A 15,562-nucleotide genomic window follows, 5' to 3' on the forward strand; every position below is an offset into this window, starting at 1 on the left:
TACTTACAGGTCAGCAGGATGTCCTGCTGACTTACATAACCTCTCAAAGGGCCTTCTCTATCCCTCTTAGAGAGTCTCTCCTTATCCCCCATAAAGCAAAGTACTATGGACTTTCTTGAGTTATCAGAGCTCCGAAGAGGCTTGTGACCTCTCTGAGATCTTTTACTTTGCTTATCTGAAGGTCTTCCCCTTTAATGGCAAACTATCATGGGGGCCACGTGTAGCTCTTCAGAGACCTTTTGCCCAACTGTAGTGGGGTACAGGCTTATGCGAAGGCTCTGTCCTGCTACAGTATAAGGTTCTGCATGCATTTTTTTTGGCTTTGGAGGCATGGAAACAAGAGCCCTTGGAAGGAGGGAAAGATTGGGTAGAACTGAAATGGGACAAAAGTGCTGAATTGAAAAGTTGCTATAGTAATCTTTGTGGAGTGTTAACCATCAAAGATCACATTCTGCTATCTTTGCAGCTGCCCTGGATGAAGATAAACCTTGGTTCTCCATTTTCCCAATCGATAATGAGGAGTTAGTGTATGGCCGTTGGGAAGACAATATCATCTGGGATGACCAGGCGATGGAAATGTTCTTGGATCCTCCAGTCCTGACACTTGACCCAAATGATGAAAACATCATCCTGGGTATGATCATGGCGTTAGCCCTTTGTCTGTGTCTCTGCTTGGAGCTGATATTTCCAGACCAGTTGGACAGAGCAGAGCAGGGAATGAGGGCACTTATTGGAAAGCAGGGGTACTTAAAAGGCAGGCGGTGCCTAAAGGAGTACAAAAACTAGTCTTGAAGAGGAAAGACAAGTGCATTCTATTATGGAGGGGTGAAAGTAGGAGTGTGGGGTGGTAATTGTGTTTTGGGGATATTTTATGTAGATGGGAGTCTCCAGTGAGTGGCTGTCCATTCTTTGCTACCCTGTGGCAGGAATTGACTGGTTGGGCCAACACTCATACCCTTCTTGTGTTTTTAAAGAATTCTGGAAGCTATTTACAAATGATCCAACAAAACTAAGACAAAAGTAATCACTAACAAGTTGGCACATGCGTTTCCAACTCCATGTTCAAAGCACCAGAAGACAAGGAAAAGTGAACCAAACTGAATTATACAGCAAAAGAAATTAATCCATGTCCTAATGCCTTGGCTTCCAAATGATCAACATCCTAACCTTACTTGAAGACAACATATTGTGAGGAAATAAAGGGAGAAGAATCTTATGACAGCCTTTTTCAGTGTCCCTAGCTTGAGGCTCCTGCTCACTCAGACTGAGAGCAGACCTTCCAGGCTACAGAAGCTCCGTGCTGGAGTTGTATTTTTTCTGGAGTCTCTGGGTCTGTCTCCCATTTCGTTACATATTTGCTCCCTGAATCTTCGCTAGAACAATATAACTTGAAAACAGCTCTTGATTTTTTACTAGAGGTGCCTTGCTAGAGCCTTTATTTGTGCTCTGGGGCACTGATTCCTTGCTGTCAGGGAGTTGGGCTTGTGATGGCAAATGTGGAAGGCGGTGGAATCGTTCTGATATTTTGGCAAGTGTTGACGTGGTAAGAGGTTTTGAATTGCTGTAGAGATCTTTTCCGAGTCAGAAAGAAGCTGTGCTGATGTAGAAAATCTGCAGGAACAGCACTTGAAGTACACTCTGACTTTTCTGTGTTCATTACTAGAAATTCCTGATGAAAAGGAAGAGATGACTTTGAACTCTCCCTCCAAGGAGAACAAGAAAGAATCATCTCTAAAGAAGAGTAGGATCCTGTTGGGAAAAACAGGCGTCATCAAGGAAGAACCACAGCAGGTCACTGAGAGTCTCAGTGCTTTGGGGATAGGAGTGGGTTAGGAGGAGTGATTTTTGACTTTTTTTTTTTTTTTTATATGGTGTTAAATCAGAATATGTCTCAGCCGGAGGTGAAGGATCCCTGGAATCTCTCCAATGATGAGTTTTACTATCCCAAACAGCAGGGGCTTCGAGGAACCTTTGGAGGGAACATCATCCAGGTAGTGACAATGGGGCTGACTTTAGGGTGGAGGCAGTGATCTCCTTATCTTCATGCAGAAATCTCCTGCTGAGATTTAGTTGAATCTTGTCTGGCATCAAAATAGTTATCCTTCTGTGTGTGTAAGTTATCACACTGCTGTTCCTCTCAGATCCTCATTGTTCAGGTTATTTCCTTGTTTAAGACAAAATCCTGGGACGGTATCCATGGGTCGTGTCAAACTGTGATGTGTGCAGTAGAGTCTCCCATCATTGTACCATGCCAGTCTTGTTCAGTGTATCACCCTCGGTCTGCACTGCTCTTACTGGAGCTCTGTGGATGCTTGTGCTGTGGAGACTTGAGGTGGTGCTTCTGTTGCCAAGTTTATTTGACCAGGAGATTATCAAATATCTGTTAAACATTGGTAAATCTGAGTCAACACTCATGTAAACCAAGGCAATGGGATCTCCCCCCGTTAAAGGGTACTGTTGTAAAATCCTAGCTAGGTTTCCTATCTCTTAAGCAATGGGGAAAATGTACGCAATTCTAAATGCCCTTCTTTCTTGGTTATAGATATAGGAATGCTTTCCCTTTCTTCAAGTAATAAAGATCCCTTTCCCCATTTGGATGCTCTTTGAGCTGTTAACTGGGGGAACATTGTCTCTCTTGCACCACAGAAAGTGAGCCATGCTTGGACATGATCTCTGTGAGAGAACATGCCTCTAGGGGGGTCCAAATACCTTGGTCACTTTTGCAGCTAATGGAATAAAACATTTCAAGTGCCTGCCATAAGACTGTGGGGAAGTTTCTCTGTGGTCGTTGTAGACTGGGCTCTGTACTGATGTCTGTTCTCTGTGTCTGTTTCTCTCTTGGTCCCAGCACTCTATCCCTGCAGTGGAACTTCGCCAGCCATTCTTCCCCACCCATATGGGTCCTATGAAGCTCCGACAATTTCATCGCCCTCCATTGAAGAAATATTCCTTTGGGACCTTGTCCCAGCCAGGACCCCATTCTGTGCAGCCACTGCTGAAACATATCAAGAAGAAAGCCAAGGTAAAGCAGTATTTCTTTGTATATCTAGATCTGTCCAAAGTCTCCATTGCCATGGTACATCTGTTTGACATGCTGTTTCCCTGATACTCTCTTCTTGCATTCACACAGATGAGAGAGCAGGAGCGGCAGGCTTCAGGAGGTGGGGAGATGTTCTTCATGCGCACACCACAGGACCTAACTGGTAAGGATGGTGACCTCATCCTTGCTGAGTATAGTGAGGAAAATGGTCCTTTAATGATGCAGGTTGGCATGGCAACAAAGATAAAGAACTACTACAAGCGGGTGAGTGTTGTAAAGAAATGTCTAATGTTTAAACATTGTTATATATTTAATGTTATAAACCAATCTAAAAGGGAATTTTTCTGCTTTGTCGTCTTTGTATGGCTGATATAACTGTAGAACCACAACTATAATTTTACATTCAGATGGTTAAGCCAGATAATTGCATCTGGAGTAGCAGTGTGTGTCGCTGTGATGCCTCCTTTGTATTTGTGAATGGGCATTGAGTTGTTATATGTTCCATGGTCTGTTCTGGGTGTTCACGGTCGCACACTGGAGAGTCTTTAATTTTCCATTTGTGCAGCAAGTATCGGCATCTGCCATGGTTTGTGCGGATACAGATTATGGTTGCCCATGAGTTTCGTGGGAGACTGAAGCCAGGGATCTTCTGCATCGGGTCTTTCATTAGGTGTTTTTCTATAACTTCTTGTGAACTCCATTCAGCTTTATGGTGAAAACTAATGAACAGAGCCCTGCGCAGATACAGAATGTGTATCCGCATCCATCCGCAATCTGCAAAAATGGCTCTCGGAAATCTACATCCACTGTTGCGGATATCTGCAGATATAAAGCGGATATCTGTGGATTTGCAGGGCTCTAATAATAAACCTTTGCTGTTAGCCCATGGTTTGTTAACCCCAGAAGAATCTCATGAATGCCTGTTGCCAGACACACAGCATGGAACCTCTCCCCTTAGGATATTAACATGGTAATAAGAAAACAAAGAGAGAGCCTGTAAAATATTCATAAATGGCTCTATTTACTGAAAAAAGGACATTCACAGAGCAAAGTTTGCCTTGGTAAACACAGACCTGGAGTCTTCCATACAGCCTTCAGTAATGATTAAGTTTGCTTAGTTTGGCTGCGGTGGCCAAAGTTCTGGGAACGTTTTATGAGCAGCCTGTAATTGTGGTTTTTTTGACTCTCACAATGGGTATATAATGCATTAAGCTGAGCTGCTGCCTTATTGACTGTATCATGGTTTTCTCTCTGGGGATTAAAAACATTCGCATGCTCCCCTCTACTATAATATGAAATGCTGGTGAGCAAATGGGAGATGGAAATGTTAGTGGCCATGGTAAAGGTTAAGGCTCATTCTAAACCATCCCTGGGTGTAGAGTGAAATAATTAAAAAAAAGGAAAGGGGGGGGGGGCAGCCATAAAGGCTCCAAATGAAAACTGCAATCCAGCAGGGCCCCCGTTCACACTGTTCAAACACAGTTGAAGGATTTTGACTTGGTGGCCCTGCAGAATCAGGGTACTACTATACAAAAACTTGTTCTAGGCAGGGAGCACTCAGAATATAGGGGAACCCCACTGAACGTAATACAATTCCCCTGGGAAAAAATGTTGAGTGGGTGTGATTGTGGGTTTTTCCTACACAGCTACAATCTGAATCTATATACATGTGTCATGATGTGCCCCTTGCGGGCATCAGGAAGTTAAAAACATACTGGCCTGGATACAACAAATTGGTTGGTGGCCATAAACGAAACAAAATGTTAGCTGTTGTGTTAAAGACTGCTTAGTGTGTGTGCTCAAATTGATCCAGGCCCTAAAAAACATAAGAGCAGATTAGAACATCAACAAATAAAGGGATCTTGGGTCTGGTTACAAATTAATTACATCGGTCCCTTACCTAAAACTGCTTGAGGGAATAGATTTGCCTTGGTAATTGTTAATGATTTTTCTAAATGGGGGAAAGCTATTCCCATGAAATCTACCAGAGCAGCTGTGACTGCTAAGCTTCTGCTAGAACAAATCTTTACCAGATGGGAGCTTCCATGGGTAATACTCAAATCAAGGAACACATATTACTGATGAAATTATGCATACCACAGTGGTTTTACCAGGTATACAGGAAAAATAGCATGTTGTTTACCATCCTCAGTCTTCTAAAATAGTTGTTGTAATAATAATAATAATATCCTAAAGCTAATGCTTACGAAATACCTAAAAAGATAGAATAAAAGGGACGGGAATGTTCAGTTGCCATTAACATTAATGGCCTTGTGGGCTACCTCTCATAAAGCTATGGAGGTAGCTCCCTGTGAAATTATAATGGGGGATAAAATGACACTGCCAGAACACTTACTATGTGCTAGCCCAGACCTAGTACAGGCACTAATGAATCAGTGGATGTCACAGTTAAAAGGGCAACCAAAAAGTGTCCCTTTATGGGTAGCCAAAAACTTACGGGTGGAACAGTAAGCAGCTCAACAATTCAATCACACTGTTAAAAAGAAAGAGAGAAAAAACAGAATGGCTTTGTTGTTGGAATACTTTGTGTTTGTTGAACTATAAATTTGAATATACGAATTAAACCAGCCAAAACAAATAATCCAAACCTCCCACTCAACAAACTCTGGAAACTCATTCCAGACTACAACTACAATTGAGTGGTTGAGTGGACAAAGCCGCCAACAACAGATACTTCAATCCTTGGCACAGATAAACTGGATATTAGAAAAACAGATGTGGTTGAAAATCGGCATAGTAATTACAACTACACTAAAAACACTGGTAAAATAAACTTAAAAGTATCATATTCTCAATGTAAAAAAGGGATGACAACTTTATTTTCTATGGGAACATTAGAAGGGGACATATTGAGGTCTACATTTTGTAAAATTAGGGTGTGTAATTTTAGGGCTAGTGTATTAATTAAAATCAGACAAGCACAAACCCTGGAAAAAAAACCCAAAGTCAATCCAAATAAAAATGTATATCATCCAAAAAAGTCAAAAATGTACTTACTAAAAATTAGCTTTAAAACATAAACCAGCAGGAATGTGTATAGGACAATCAGGAACGTTTCAAATAATTTATCCATAGGTTGTATCAAAAGAAATAAAAAGGCACTAACAACTCCCCCAGATTTTTACTCAGAGTCAGAATAGTACAAAAATTATGTGTAATGTCATTTGAAAAAACACCAGTGGGTACTGTCTGGGTTTAATGGAACTTGGTCTACTGCATCTAAACAAGTAGCATGAAGGGCCACTTAATAGCAGTTGTTGCAATTCGTTGCCAATATACATACCAATTCTTCTTTGAGTGCTTGGTCATGTCAATTCCAAATAGGTGTGTGTGGCTGCGTGCACGGTCGTCGGAAGGTTTTTCCCCTACTGGTACCTATTGGGGAGGCTGTGGAGCCCACTGGATTGGCGCCTTCATGGTGGTGTATAGAGGTCTCTGCCGACTCGCCACCTCTTCCTTCTTACTGCCAGTGACGGTTGTTGGAGCAGCTTTTCTCTTGTGATGGCAAGCAGTCCCCTAGTGGACTCTTTCTAGTCATATCTGTAAATAGTTTAAAACTTAGTATTAGTTCAGGTAGTTCTTAGTTGGATAAGTTTCTGTTGGGGGTTCCTCCCACCACGTTTCCCCTCCCAGGGACTGGGGCATGTCTCGGTCTCAACGGTTTAAGCTGTGCAGGTCCTGTCTAAAGCCTATGCCAATGGGAGACCCACACAACTCCTGTTTAAAGTGTTTTTGGGGGAAGCCTATCTGAGAACTGCAAAATGTGTGGATGCTTCTGCCTAAGGACTAAGAAGGAGAGGAACTTTAGGCTGAAACTACTCCTCACGGAGTCAGCCCTTTGTCCCCAGCCTGTACAAGTGGCGTCCGACCTCAAGCCCAGCACTTCAGTGTGGAGTGTGCTGGCCTTAGTAAGAGAGGCTGTGGCGCCAGAAAAGGACTCTGGCTCCAGGGATCCTCGGTACCACCACTCCCTGGCACCAAAGACCTCCTCTGGTGTGCGTGCCCGGCACCGTCCCCATTCGCCGGTGCTACACAAAACAAAGAAGATAGAGGTCGCTCTCCCAGTAAAGCAGTGGAACTAGGAGGCACCAGCGAGGCACTGAACTGGGACACCTTGCTCTGGCTCCGACTCAGCTGGCACAGTCGACTCTGGCCTCATAGGGAGGTCTGTCGGGTCTGGGTCTCATGGACTCCCCAGTGCGGGAGTCTCGGGAGGAGGACTTGCACCTTACCTCCACGCTGTAAACCTTTGAAGTGGCTAGGGACCTCATAGCGATAATGGCGCAGTCCCCTGCATGGGCACTGTCACTGTAAAAAGGCACCATGCCTTCTGGGGCAAGCCGGCGATGATGTGGCACCACTCCCTGGCACTGTCTCGCTCCACACCACCCTAGTTGCCAGGGTTGGAGTCCTCATCAGACTTGGAGGCGGAGTCGAATGCCTCTAGGCGAAGCTGTTACGCTTATAAAAAGCACACAAGATCTTTTTTCAGGGGAAAAGGCAATATGCTGCATTTATTGAGAATATAGCAGTTAGCATATGCTTTTCACACACATACCATGCACGCAGTCCCACCAGTCGATGTTCTAGTTACCAGTCCAGAGTTTGGATCAATGTAATGGCCAGCCAGATTGGTCGCAGAGTGGAGCCGGGCTCTGTTGCTCGCAATCCGAGGCTCCTGGAGTTGTTGGCAAGACGAACCCGAAGTCCCATGGCAAAGCACCCTGTCTTTTTAGTCCTTTTTCTTCATTGAAGTCTGTGGATTTTGCTGTGTCATTTTATGACCGGTTACTCCTCATTTGAGGTTATGTTTTGATGGCATCTTTCTTGTTAGCATTCCAAAACACCTCCAGGAGGGCCTTCCTGTCTGGTTTCAATTTAATCAATTATCTTGTGTTTTAAGGGTGCTAGTCTCCACCTCAGGGTCATCAATCTGCTATTCCTCAATCATGGATAGGTGTAGATGGTTCTCTGGCTTCGTTATGTCTCTTCACTCCTCCTCCCTTGACCATCTGGCTCTAACAATGGCCTTCACACCTTATCTTTTCCTGATACATACATTCCTCATTCACACAAACAGTTCTTCACAGAGACCTTCAAAGGTATACAAATAGCAGTGTTTTATGTTAAACAAGAAAGGCATTGTAAATTAAACATTATTAAATCTTGTAACTACATTGGGGCCTGGACCTTCAAAATTCCTCTAATCTAATTAACGTAGATACAGACAAAGTCCTGTCTTTTACTTACAAGGCATGAAAAAGAAGAAAATAGCTAATACTAATATCAACTATCCTATTCATTTATTCTAACAACTTAAACCTTACTGACAGGTTTCAGAGTAACAGCCGTGTTAGTCTGTATTCGCAAAAAGAAAAGGAGTACTTGTGGCACCTTAGAGACTAACCAATTTATTTGAGCATAAGCTTTCGTGAGCTACAGCTCACTTCATCGGATGCATACTGTGGAAAATACAGAAGACGTTTTTATACACACAAACCATGAAAAAATGGGTGATTATCACTACAAAAGGTTTTCTCTCCCCCCACCCCACTCTCCTGCTGGTAATAGCTTATGTAAAGTGATCACTCTCCTTACAATGTATACGATAACCTGGATTTGTGCTGGAAATGGCCCACCTTGATTATCATACACATTGTAAGGAGAGTGATCACTTTACATAAGCTATTACCAGCAGGAGAGTGGGGTGAGGGAGAGTAAACCTGTTGTAGTGATGATCACCCATTTTTTCATGGTTTTTGTGTATAAAAATGTCTTCTGTATTTTCCACAGTATGCATCCTATGAAGTGAGCTGTAGCTCACGAAAGCTTATGCTCAGATAAATTGGTTAGTCTCTAAGGTGCCACAAGTACTCCTTTTCTTTCTTTAAACCTTACTATAAAACATGCAATACATATAACAAAACATAATCAATTATCCAGCACAGTAGCCATGGTACAACAAAGCCGGCACCGCTCTTGGCAGTGCTCCAGACAACAGGAAGGGCAGCCATTGCCTTTGATGTCATAGCCACTGCCCTGGCAGGCACCAGTTCAATGGCCCTTCTGGATCCCATGGGCCTACCACCAAGCCCAAGAGCTGGGGTCCAGATCCTTGTCCGTGGCTTCGGAGGCACGGGCCCCTCCATCATTAACATCTGTAGCCTGGGAACCTCCATGGGGACAAGAGATGGGCACGCAGGCCAGCACTGAGACCGCAGCAGGACCCAGCATCGGGGCCGGTACTGAGATGGGCCCGGGCCCGGAGACCAGGACTGCTCCTGGCACCACTCAGGGTGTTTCAGCATGGGAGATGCCTGCAAGCCAGAGGGGCAGGAAGACCCGGTGCCCCTGCAGGCATCTTCCCCTGATGAAGCGGTGGTGGGCACGTGTACCACGGTGCCGGCCATGGTCAACAGAGCCCACCAGGAGTTGATCAGATGGGTGGCTCAAAATTTGGCCATGCAGATGGAGGAGGTGTCAGAGGAGACCAACTCCATGGTCAATATTATGGTGCCTGAAGGTGCCTTGAGGGTGACTTTGCCACTCATTAAGACCATCCACAACACTACTAAAGCATTGTGGCAAACGCCCGCTTCTCTTTCCCCACTCGGCAATAGGGTGGAGAGGAAGTATTTTGTGCCTTTCAAAGGGTATGAGTACCTGTTCACTTACCCTCAGCCGGGCACTCTGGTGGTGGAGGTTGCCAACCAAAAGGAAAGGCAGGAAGGGACAACTGGAAGTGACACCTAAATCCAAGGAGGTGATGAAGCTGGATCTCTTCGGTAGGAAGATATATTCTACCGGAGGGGCTCCAGCTTTGCATTGCCGATCAGCAGACAGTCCTTAGCTGCTATAGTTTTAATTCTTGCAAGATGTCTAAATGTAAAGAACTATTTCCAGTGGACTCCTGCTGGGCTAGGCTGCAGTCCTGGTTGATCAAGTCCAGGACCGGGGCAGGGTCCTCCTGTGGGCCTCAAGGAAGGCGGGGTTGTCATGAAAAGCTCCTTGCAGGCTTCCTTAAATTCGGCCAACTTGGCAGCCCATACCATGGCAACAGCCATGGCCATGAGAAGAAGCTCATGGCTTCAGGTGTAAGGGCTCCCGCACGAGGTCCAGCAGACCATTCAGGATTTGCCTTTTGACTGTGTAGGGCTCTTTTTGGCACAAACAGATACTAAGCTCTACAGCCTAAAAGACTCAAGGGCAACTCTGAAGTCCCTGCGGCTTAACACACCAGCCCCCTAAAGAAAGCATTTCAAACCTCAGCCTGCACCTGAATTCTGCCCAGCTTCTCCTAGACAGGATTATAGCAGGAAGCAGGGCAGGAGTAACAGATGGAGACCTTCTCAGTCCTTCTCTAACCAGAAAACTGGATTCTTGATAGCCATTACCTCTGCCAGGAGGGTGTGAGAGTTGCAAGTCCTGATTTCTGGGCCTCAGAAAAGCAGCCCCCAGCCTCCAAGCCAAATTCTTTAAGGTGCGCCCAGGGGTGACGCACCAGTTCAGATCTCGGATTCTCCCCCCCCCCTTTGTAAATCGTCTGTCCCATTTCTACCATGCCTGGGCACAAATCACCGCAGAGCAATGGGTCTTGAGCACGGTAGAATTGGGATATTCTCTCCAGTTCTGTTCCCTCCTGCCTTTCCACCCTCCTTCCCCATCCCTCTTCAGAGACCCTTCTCACGAGCAACTTCTTATGCAGGAGGTGCAAACGCTCCTACAACTTGGGGTGGTAGAGGATGTCCCTTTAGAATTCGGGGGGGGGGGAGGGGAGGGTTTCCTATGCCAGGTATCTCCTAATCTTGAAGGCCAAGGTCGGGCTCAGACCTGTTCTAGACCTGCGAAACCTCAACAAATTCATGAATAAGATAAAGTTCTGCATGGTCTCCCTGGCTTACATTATCCCCTCCCTGGATCCGGGGGACTGGTACACTGCCCTCGACTTGAAGGACATGTATTTTCATGTGTACATAGTCCCGTCCTACAGACAGTTCCTTCGCTTTGTGGGTCAAGAACACCCACTATCAGTTTACGGTTCTTCCATTCAGCCCCTTGGGTGTTCACCAAGTGCATGTCAGTCGTGGCAGCCTTTCTGTGGAAACGACAGATGCAAGTATTCCCATACCTTGACGACTAGCTAATCAAAGGCCTCTCCAGAGCCCAAGTGGAGGTCCATGTGAGCCTAGTTCAAATGACATTCCACAGGCTTGGCCTCATACTGAATGTAGCAAAGTTGACCCTAACCCTGACTAAGAGAACAGAATTCATTAGAGCTCTCCTGATCTTTGGTCAAACCAGGGCATTCCTTCTGGAAACTCACTTTCTCACCATGGGCGCCATCATACAGGTCCTCAGGTGATAGCCCACCACTATGGCACGAAATTGCCTGAAGCTGCTCGGCCATATGGCCGTTTATACATATGTAATACAGCACACCAGGCTGCAACTCCATCCTCTTCAGGCTTGGCTAGTCTCGGTGTACAGGCCTTATCGAGACTGCCTAGACAAATTGATCTCACTCACTCCCCCAGTTATCGAGTCCCTCAGGTGGTAGCTCGATCCGCAAGCAGTGTGTGCAGGACTGCCCTTCTCTGGGCCCCAACCCTCGCTGTCTCTAGTAACAGATGCATAGGTGATGGGTTGGTGGGTGCACTTAGGCAGACTCAGGATGCAGGGTCACTGGTCCGAGGCAGAACTTTGGCTGCACATCAACGTCGGGGAGCTAAGAGCAGTCTGCTTGCCAGATGTTCCATGCCCTTCTGAAGGGCAGATGTGTATCAGAATTAACCGACAATACAACAGCGATGTTCTATATAAACAGACAGGGTGGTGCTCACTCCTCTCCCCTATGCTGGGAAGCCCTCAAACTGTGGGACTTCTGCATCGCTCATTCGATACATCTAGAGGCATCGTACCTTCCAGGTTCCCAGAATGAACTGGGTTCACAGTTCTCAGCAAGTCATTTCACAACCATGAGTGGTCCCTCCGTGATCAACATCCCCCAACGGTGGGGGTTTCCCCAAATGGATTTGTTTGTATCAAAGTACAACAGGAAGTGTCACCAGTTTTGCTCCTTCCTGAATTATACCCCGGACTTGCTCGCGGACGCCTTTCTCCTCCCTTGGAAGGACCATCTATTGTACGCTTTCCCGCCCTTCCCGCTTGTACACAAGGTCCTGCTGAAGGTCAGAAAGGAGGGCACATTAATGATCTTAATCGCACCAGCGTAGCCATGCCAGCACTGGTTCACCATGCTTCTAGGCCAGTCGGTGGACGCGCCAATAACCCTGCCCCGGTCCTGGACTTGATCAACCAGGATCATGGCTGTTTCCAGCATCCCAACCTGCAGTCTCTCCATCTCATGTCATGGAAACTCCGTAGCTAAACCCCTCCGACCTCAGATGCTCAGACCCTGTTAGAGAGGTCCTCCTTGGCAGCAGGAAGCCATCCACTAGAGCCACCTATCTGGCCAGCTGGAAAAGATACTCAATTTGGGCATTACAAAAACACACTTCACCCTTACAGTCATCGATTCCTTTTATTCTGGACTATTTGCTGCATATAAAACAGCAAGGTCTGTCAGTATCATCAATAAAAGCGTACCTGGCAGCTATCTCAGCTTTCCATCCCGGTTTGGCTGGTCGCTCAATTTTCGCGAACCCCATGGTTGGCCACTTCTTCAAAGGATTAGATAGGCTGTACCCTCAAGTAAAACATCCTGTTCCCCCATGGGATCTCAACCTTATGCTTTCTAGACTGATGGGACCCCCTTTCTGGCCCTTAGCAAGATGCTCTCTCCTTTAGCTTTCCTGGAAAGTAGTGTTCTTGGTAGCTATAACTTCCACCAGGAGGGTGTCTGAGCTTAAGGCCTTAACCTTGGCGCCCCATACATGGCCTTCTGTAAGGACAAGGTACAGTTGCAACCGCACCTGGCCTTTCTCCTAAAGGTAGTTTCGTATTTCCATGTAACCAGGACATTTTTCTTCTTTTGTTCTTTCCTCAGTTGTACGCTAGCAACAGGGAACAAATGCTCCATTCTCTGGATGTCAGATGAGCCTTAGCCTTCTACATTGAAAGAACTAAGCCATTTCAAAAATCAGCGCAACTATTCATCGCAATTGTGGAGCGAATGAAGGGACTTCCAGTCTTGCCCCAAAGGATCTCTTCTTAGATCACGTCCTGTATCTGGGCGTGTTATCACTTGGCAAAGATACCTGTCCCAGAGCTGATGGCACACTCCACAAGGGCACAGGCATCCTCAGTGATGTTCCTGGCACAAATTCCTATCCAAGACACATGCAAGGCAGTGACGTGGTCGTCGATCCACACCTTTTCATCACACTGTGCCATTACACAGCAAGCCAGAGATGATGCAGCTTTGGGCAGAGTGGTGCTTCAATCAGAGATTCCATGAACTCCGACCCCACTTCCTAGTTAAGGCTTGGCAGTCACCTACTTGGAATTGACATGAGCAAGCACTCAAAGAATTAAAAATGGTTACCTACCTCTCATAACCATTCTTCGAGATGTGTTGCTCGTGTCCATTCCAAGACCCACCCGCTTCCCCTCTGTCAGAGTATCTGGCAAGAAGGAACTGAAGAGGTAGTGGGTCGGCAGGGACCTATGTGAAGGCGCCACTCCAGGAGGATCCACAGCTGACCCGACAGGTACCGCCAGGGGAAAAAACTTCCCATGACTGTGCATGCGGCGCGCACACACCTACTTGGAATGGACATGAGCAACACACCTCGAAGAACAGTTACGAGAGGTAGGTAACCGTTTTTTCATATCTCTGGAAAATGGTGTTCTAAATGGCCTAAAGGCTACCCTAAAATAATTCCAGAACCACAGAGTAAATTGAAGTTGTCCCTTATCAAAAAATAAAAATAGTGTGTTTATACAATAATGTGCATTGTTTTCATGTCCTGGTTATTCTTAATATCACTCAATGGAATTTTAAAAAGATCAGAGTATGTAAAGGTAATAGAGTAAAAAAAGCTATAGAAAAAATTCTTAGAGCAACTGTAAAACAGCCCTAAAAACAATTAAAGGTTTAAAAGAAAAGTTAGTAAAATAATAGGGTCTGACAGTGGGTTGCTTAAATCAAAAATGTCCTTAATAAACCAAGGTAATATATAAAAGTTACAAGGCCAACTAAATACATTAAAGCAGGAACTAAAATATAAGGTGCTCCATCCCTTCACTAAAGTTCAAAATAAATTTAGTTAAAAAAATTAACAATAATAAACATGCATATATTTCCTTGGCACAAAAAACAAACCCCAAAATAAAGTTAACAGGTTAATTAGTCATAATGACAGAGCTATAAAACACACTATAGCTAGAAAGGTAGTATATGGGGGAATGTTACATACATAGTCACAAAAATTAAGTCTTAAAAATTATAGAGGTAGGAAAAATACTGGACCTCAACACCAATAGACAAATATTAAAGTGGTATAAAAGTAAAACACAAATACTAAAGAAAGTCTATGTCCTTAAAAATGTAGCTGTGGTAGTAATGATAACTCCTAACTAGTCATCTTACAGAGGATCTACAAGTTTATTTTTCACTCTCCCTACTGCTAATTTAAAAAAACAATTACAAAACAATAATGCATGTCCATTCAGTAGAAGTTCTAAAAGGACTTAGTCTTTAAGAAACGAGGCCAGGTGCCTCAAATAGTGGTTCAGTGCTTGCACAAATGGTGCGAGGTGCCTACCTTAAATTGATGCATGGAGGTGCATGTGAAGGTGGGTTTGCCAATGCAATGCCCTTGGAGCCATACAACCAACCTGTGGCATAAATCATAACGATACCAGGACCCTCACAAAGGGCCCATCTTATGTGCCTAAAATGAACATGAGAGCTGCACTACATATGTGAAAAATAGAATGTTCTATGTGGGTACAAAAAACAAAATGCAATTATGAAGGGAAAAATATGTACAGTTAACCAATCCTATTGGTGTTTTACCCCTTAATTTAAAACTGTGATTGGACAAGTTAAAGTAATACCCTTATCTAAATTTGTTAATCCAACAGGAATCGAAAGTCAGCCAAATTTTGGTAATGAAGCTACTCGGTTGCTCCTTAATTTTAGTGTCCATTGCTAAAATGAACGTACATCTAAAATGTCTTATTCAGCAAGCCCTGGCTCATTTAGCGCACATGCGTTTAAAAAAAAAAATCGTGTAAATGAATAAAATGAAATATTACAATCAGTTGGTAAAACAAATAAACAGTCTTAAAAAAAAAATCTGTTGATCCAAGTTTTAGGGTATTGTTGCTTGTACAATTAATACGCATTGTAATAATGCTTATGTGCTTTAAATCAAAATATATGTATAAAAATTGGCAAACAAAGAAACCCCTAACAAATATTAAATCATCTAACCCTATTGCACAGTTCTGCGTAAAGTAACACCCTTGTCAAAAGGCCAAAAGCCTCAAGATGAGAATTGTAACAAAAAAAGTATAATGAACTGTAATAAATAA

At 44.5% G+C, this 15,562-nt stretch overlaps 1 protein-coding gene across 2 annotated transcripts in view; it reads left to right on the plus strand.

Annotated features, from left to right (window-relative positions):
- Nucleotides 1-15,562, plus strand: part of TAF1 (TATA-box binding protein associated factor 1) — a 143,679-nt gene that overhangs the window by 33,919 nt on the left and 94,198 nt on the right. For both annotated transcript variants that reach the window (XM_077825992.1, XM_077825990.1), the window contains exons 10-14: nucleotides 467-634; nucleotides 1,664-1,791; nucleotides 1,884-1,991; nucleotides 2,849-3,022; nucleotides 3,131-3,304. In XM_077825992.1, coding sequence (XP_077682118.1) covers nucleotides 467-634; nucleotides 1,664-1,791; nucleotides 1,884-1,991; nucleotides 2,849-3,022; nucleotides 3,131-3,304 — 752 coding nt within the window. The remainder of the gene's footprint in view (nucleotides 1-466; nucleotides 635-1,663; nucleotides 1,792-1,883; nucleotides 1,992-2,848; nucleotides 3,023-3,130; nucleotides 3,305-15,562) is intronic.

Source organism: Eretmochelys imbricata, chromosome 9 (genome assembly GCF_965152235.1).
Source record: "Eretmochelys imbricata isolate rEreImb1 chromosome 9, rEreImb1.hap1, whole genome shotgun sequence".
Classification (NCBI taxonomy): Eukaryota; Metazoa; Chordata; order Testudines; family Cheloniidae; genus Eretmochelys; species Eretmochelys imbricata.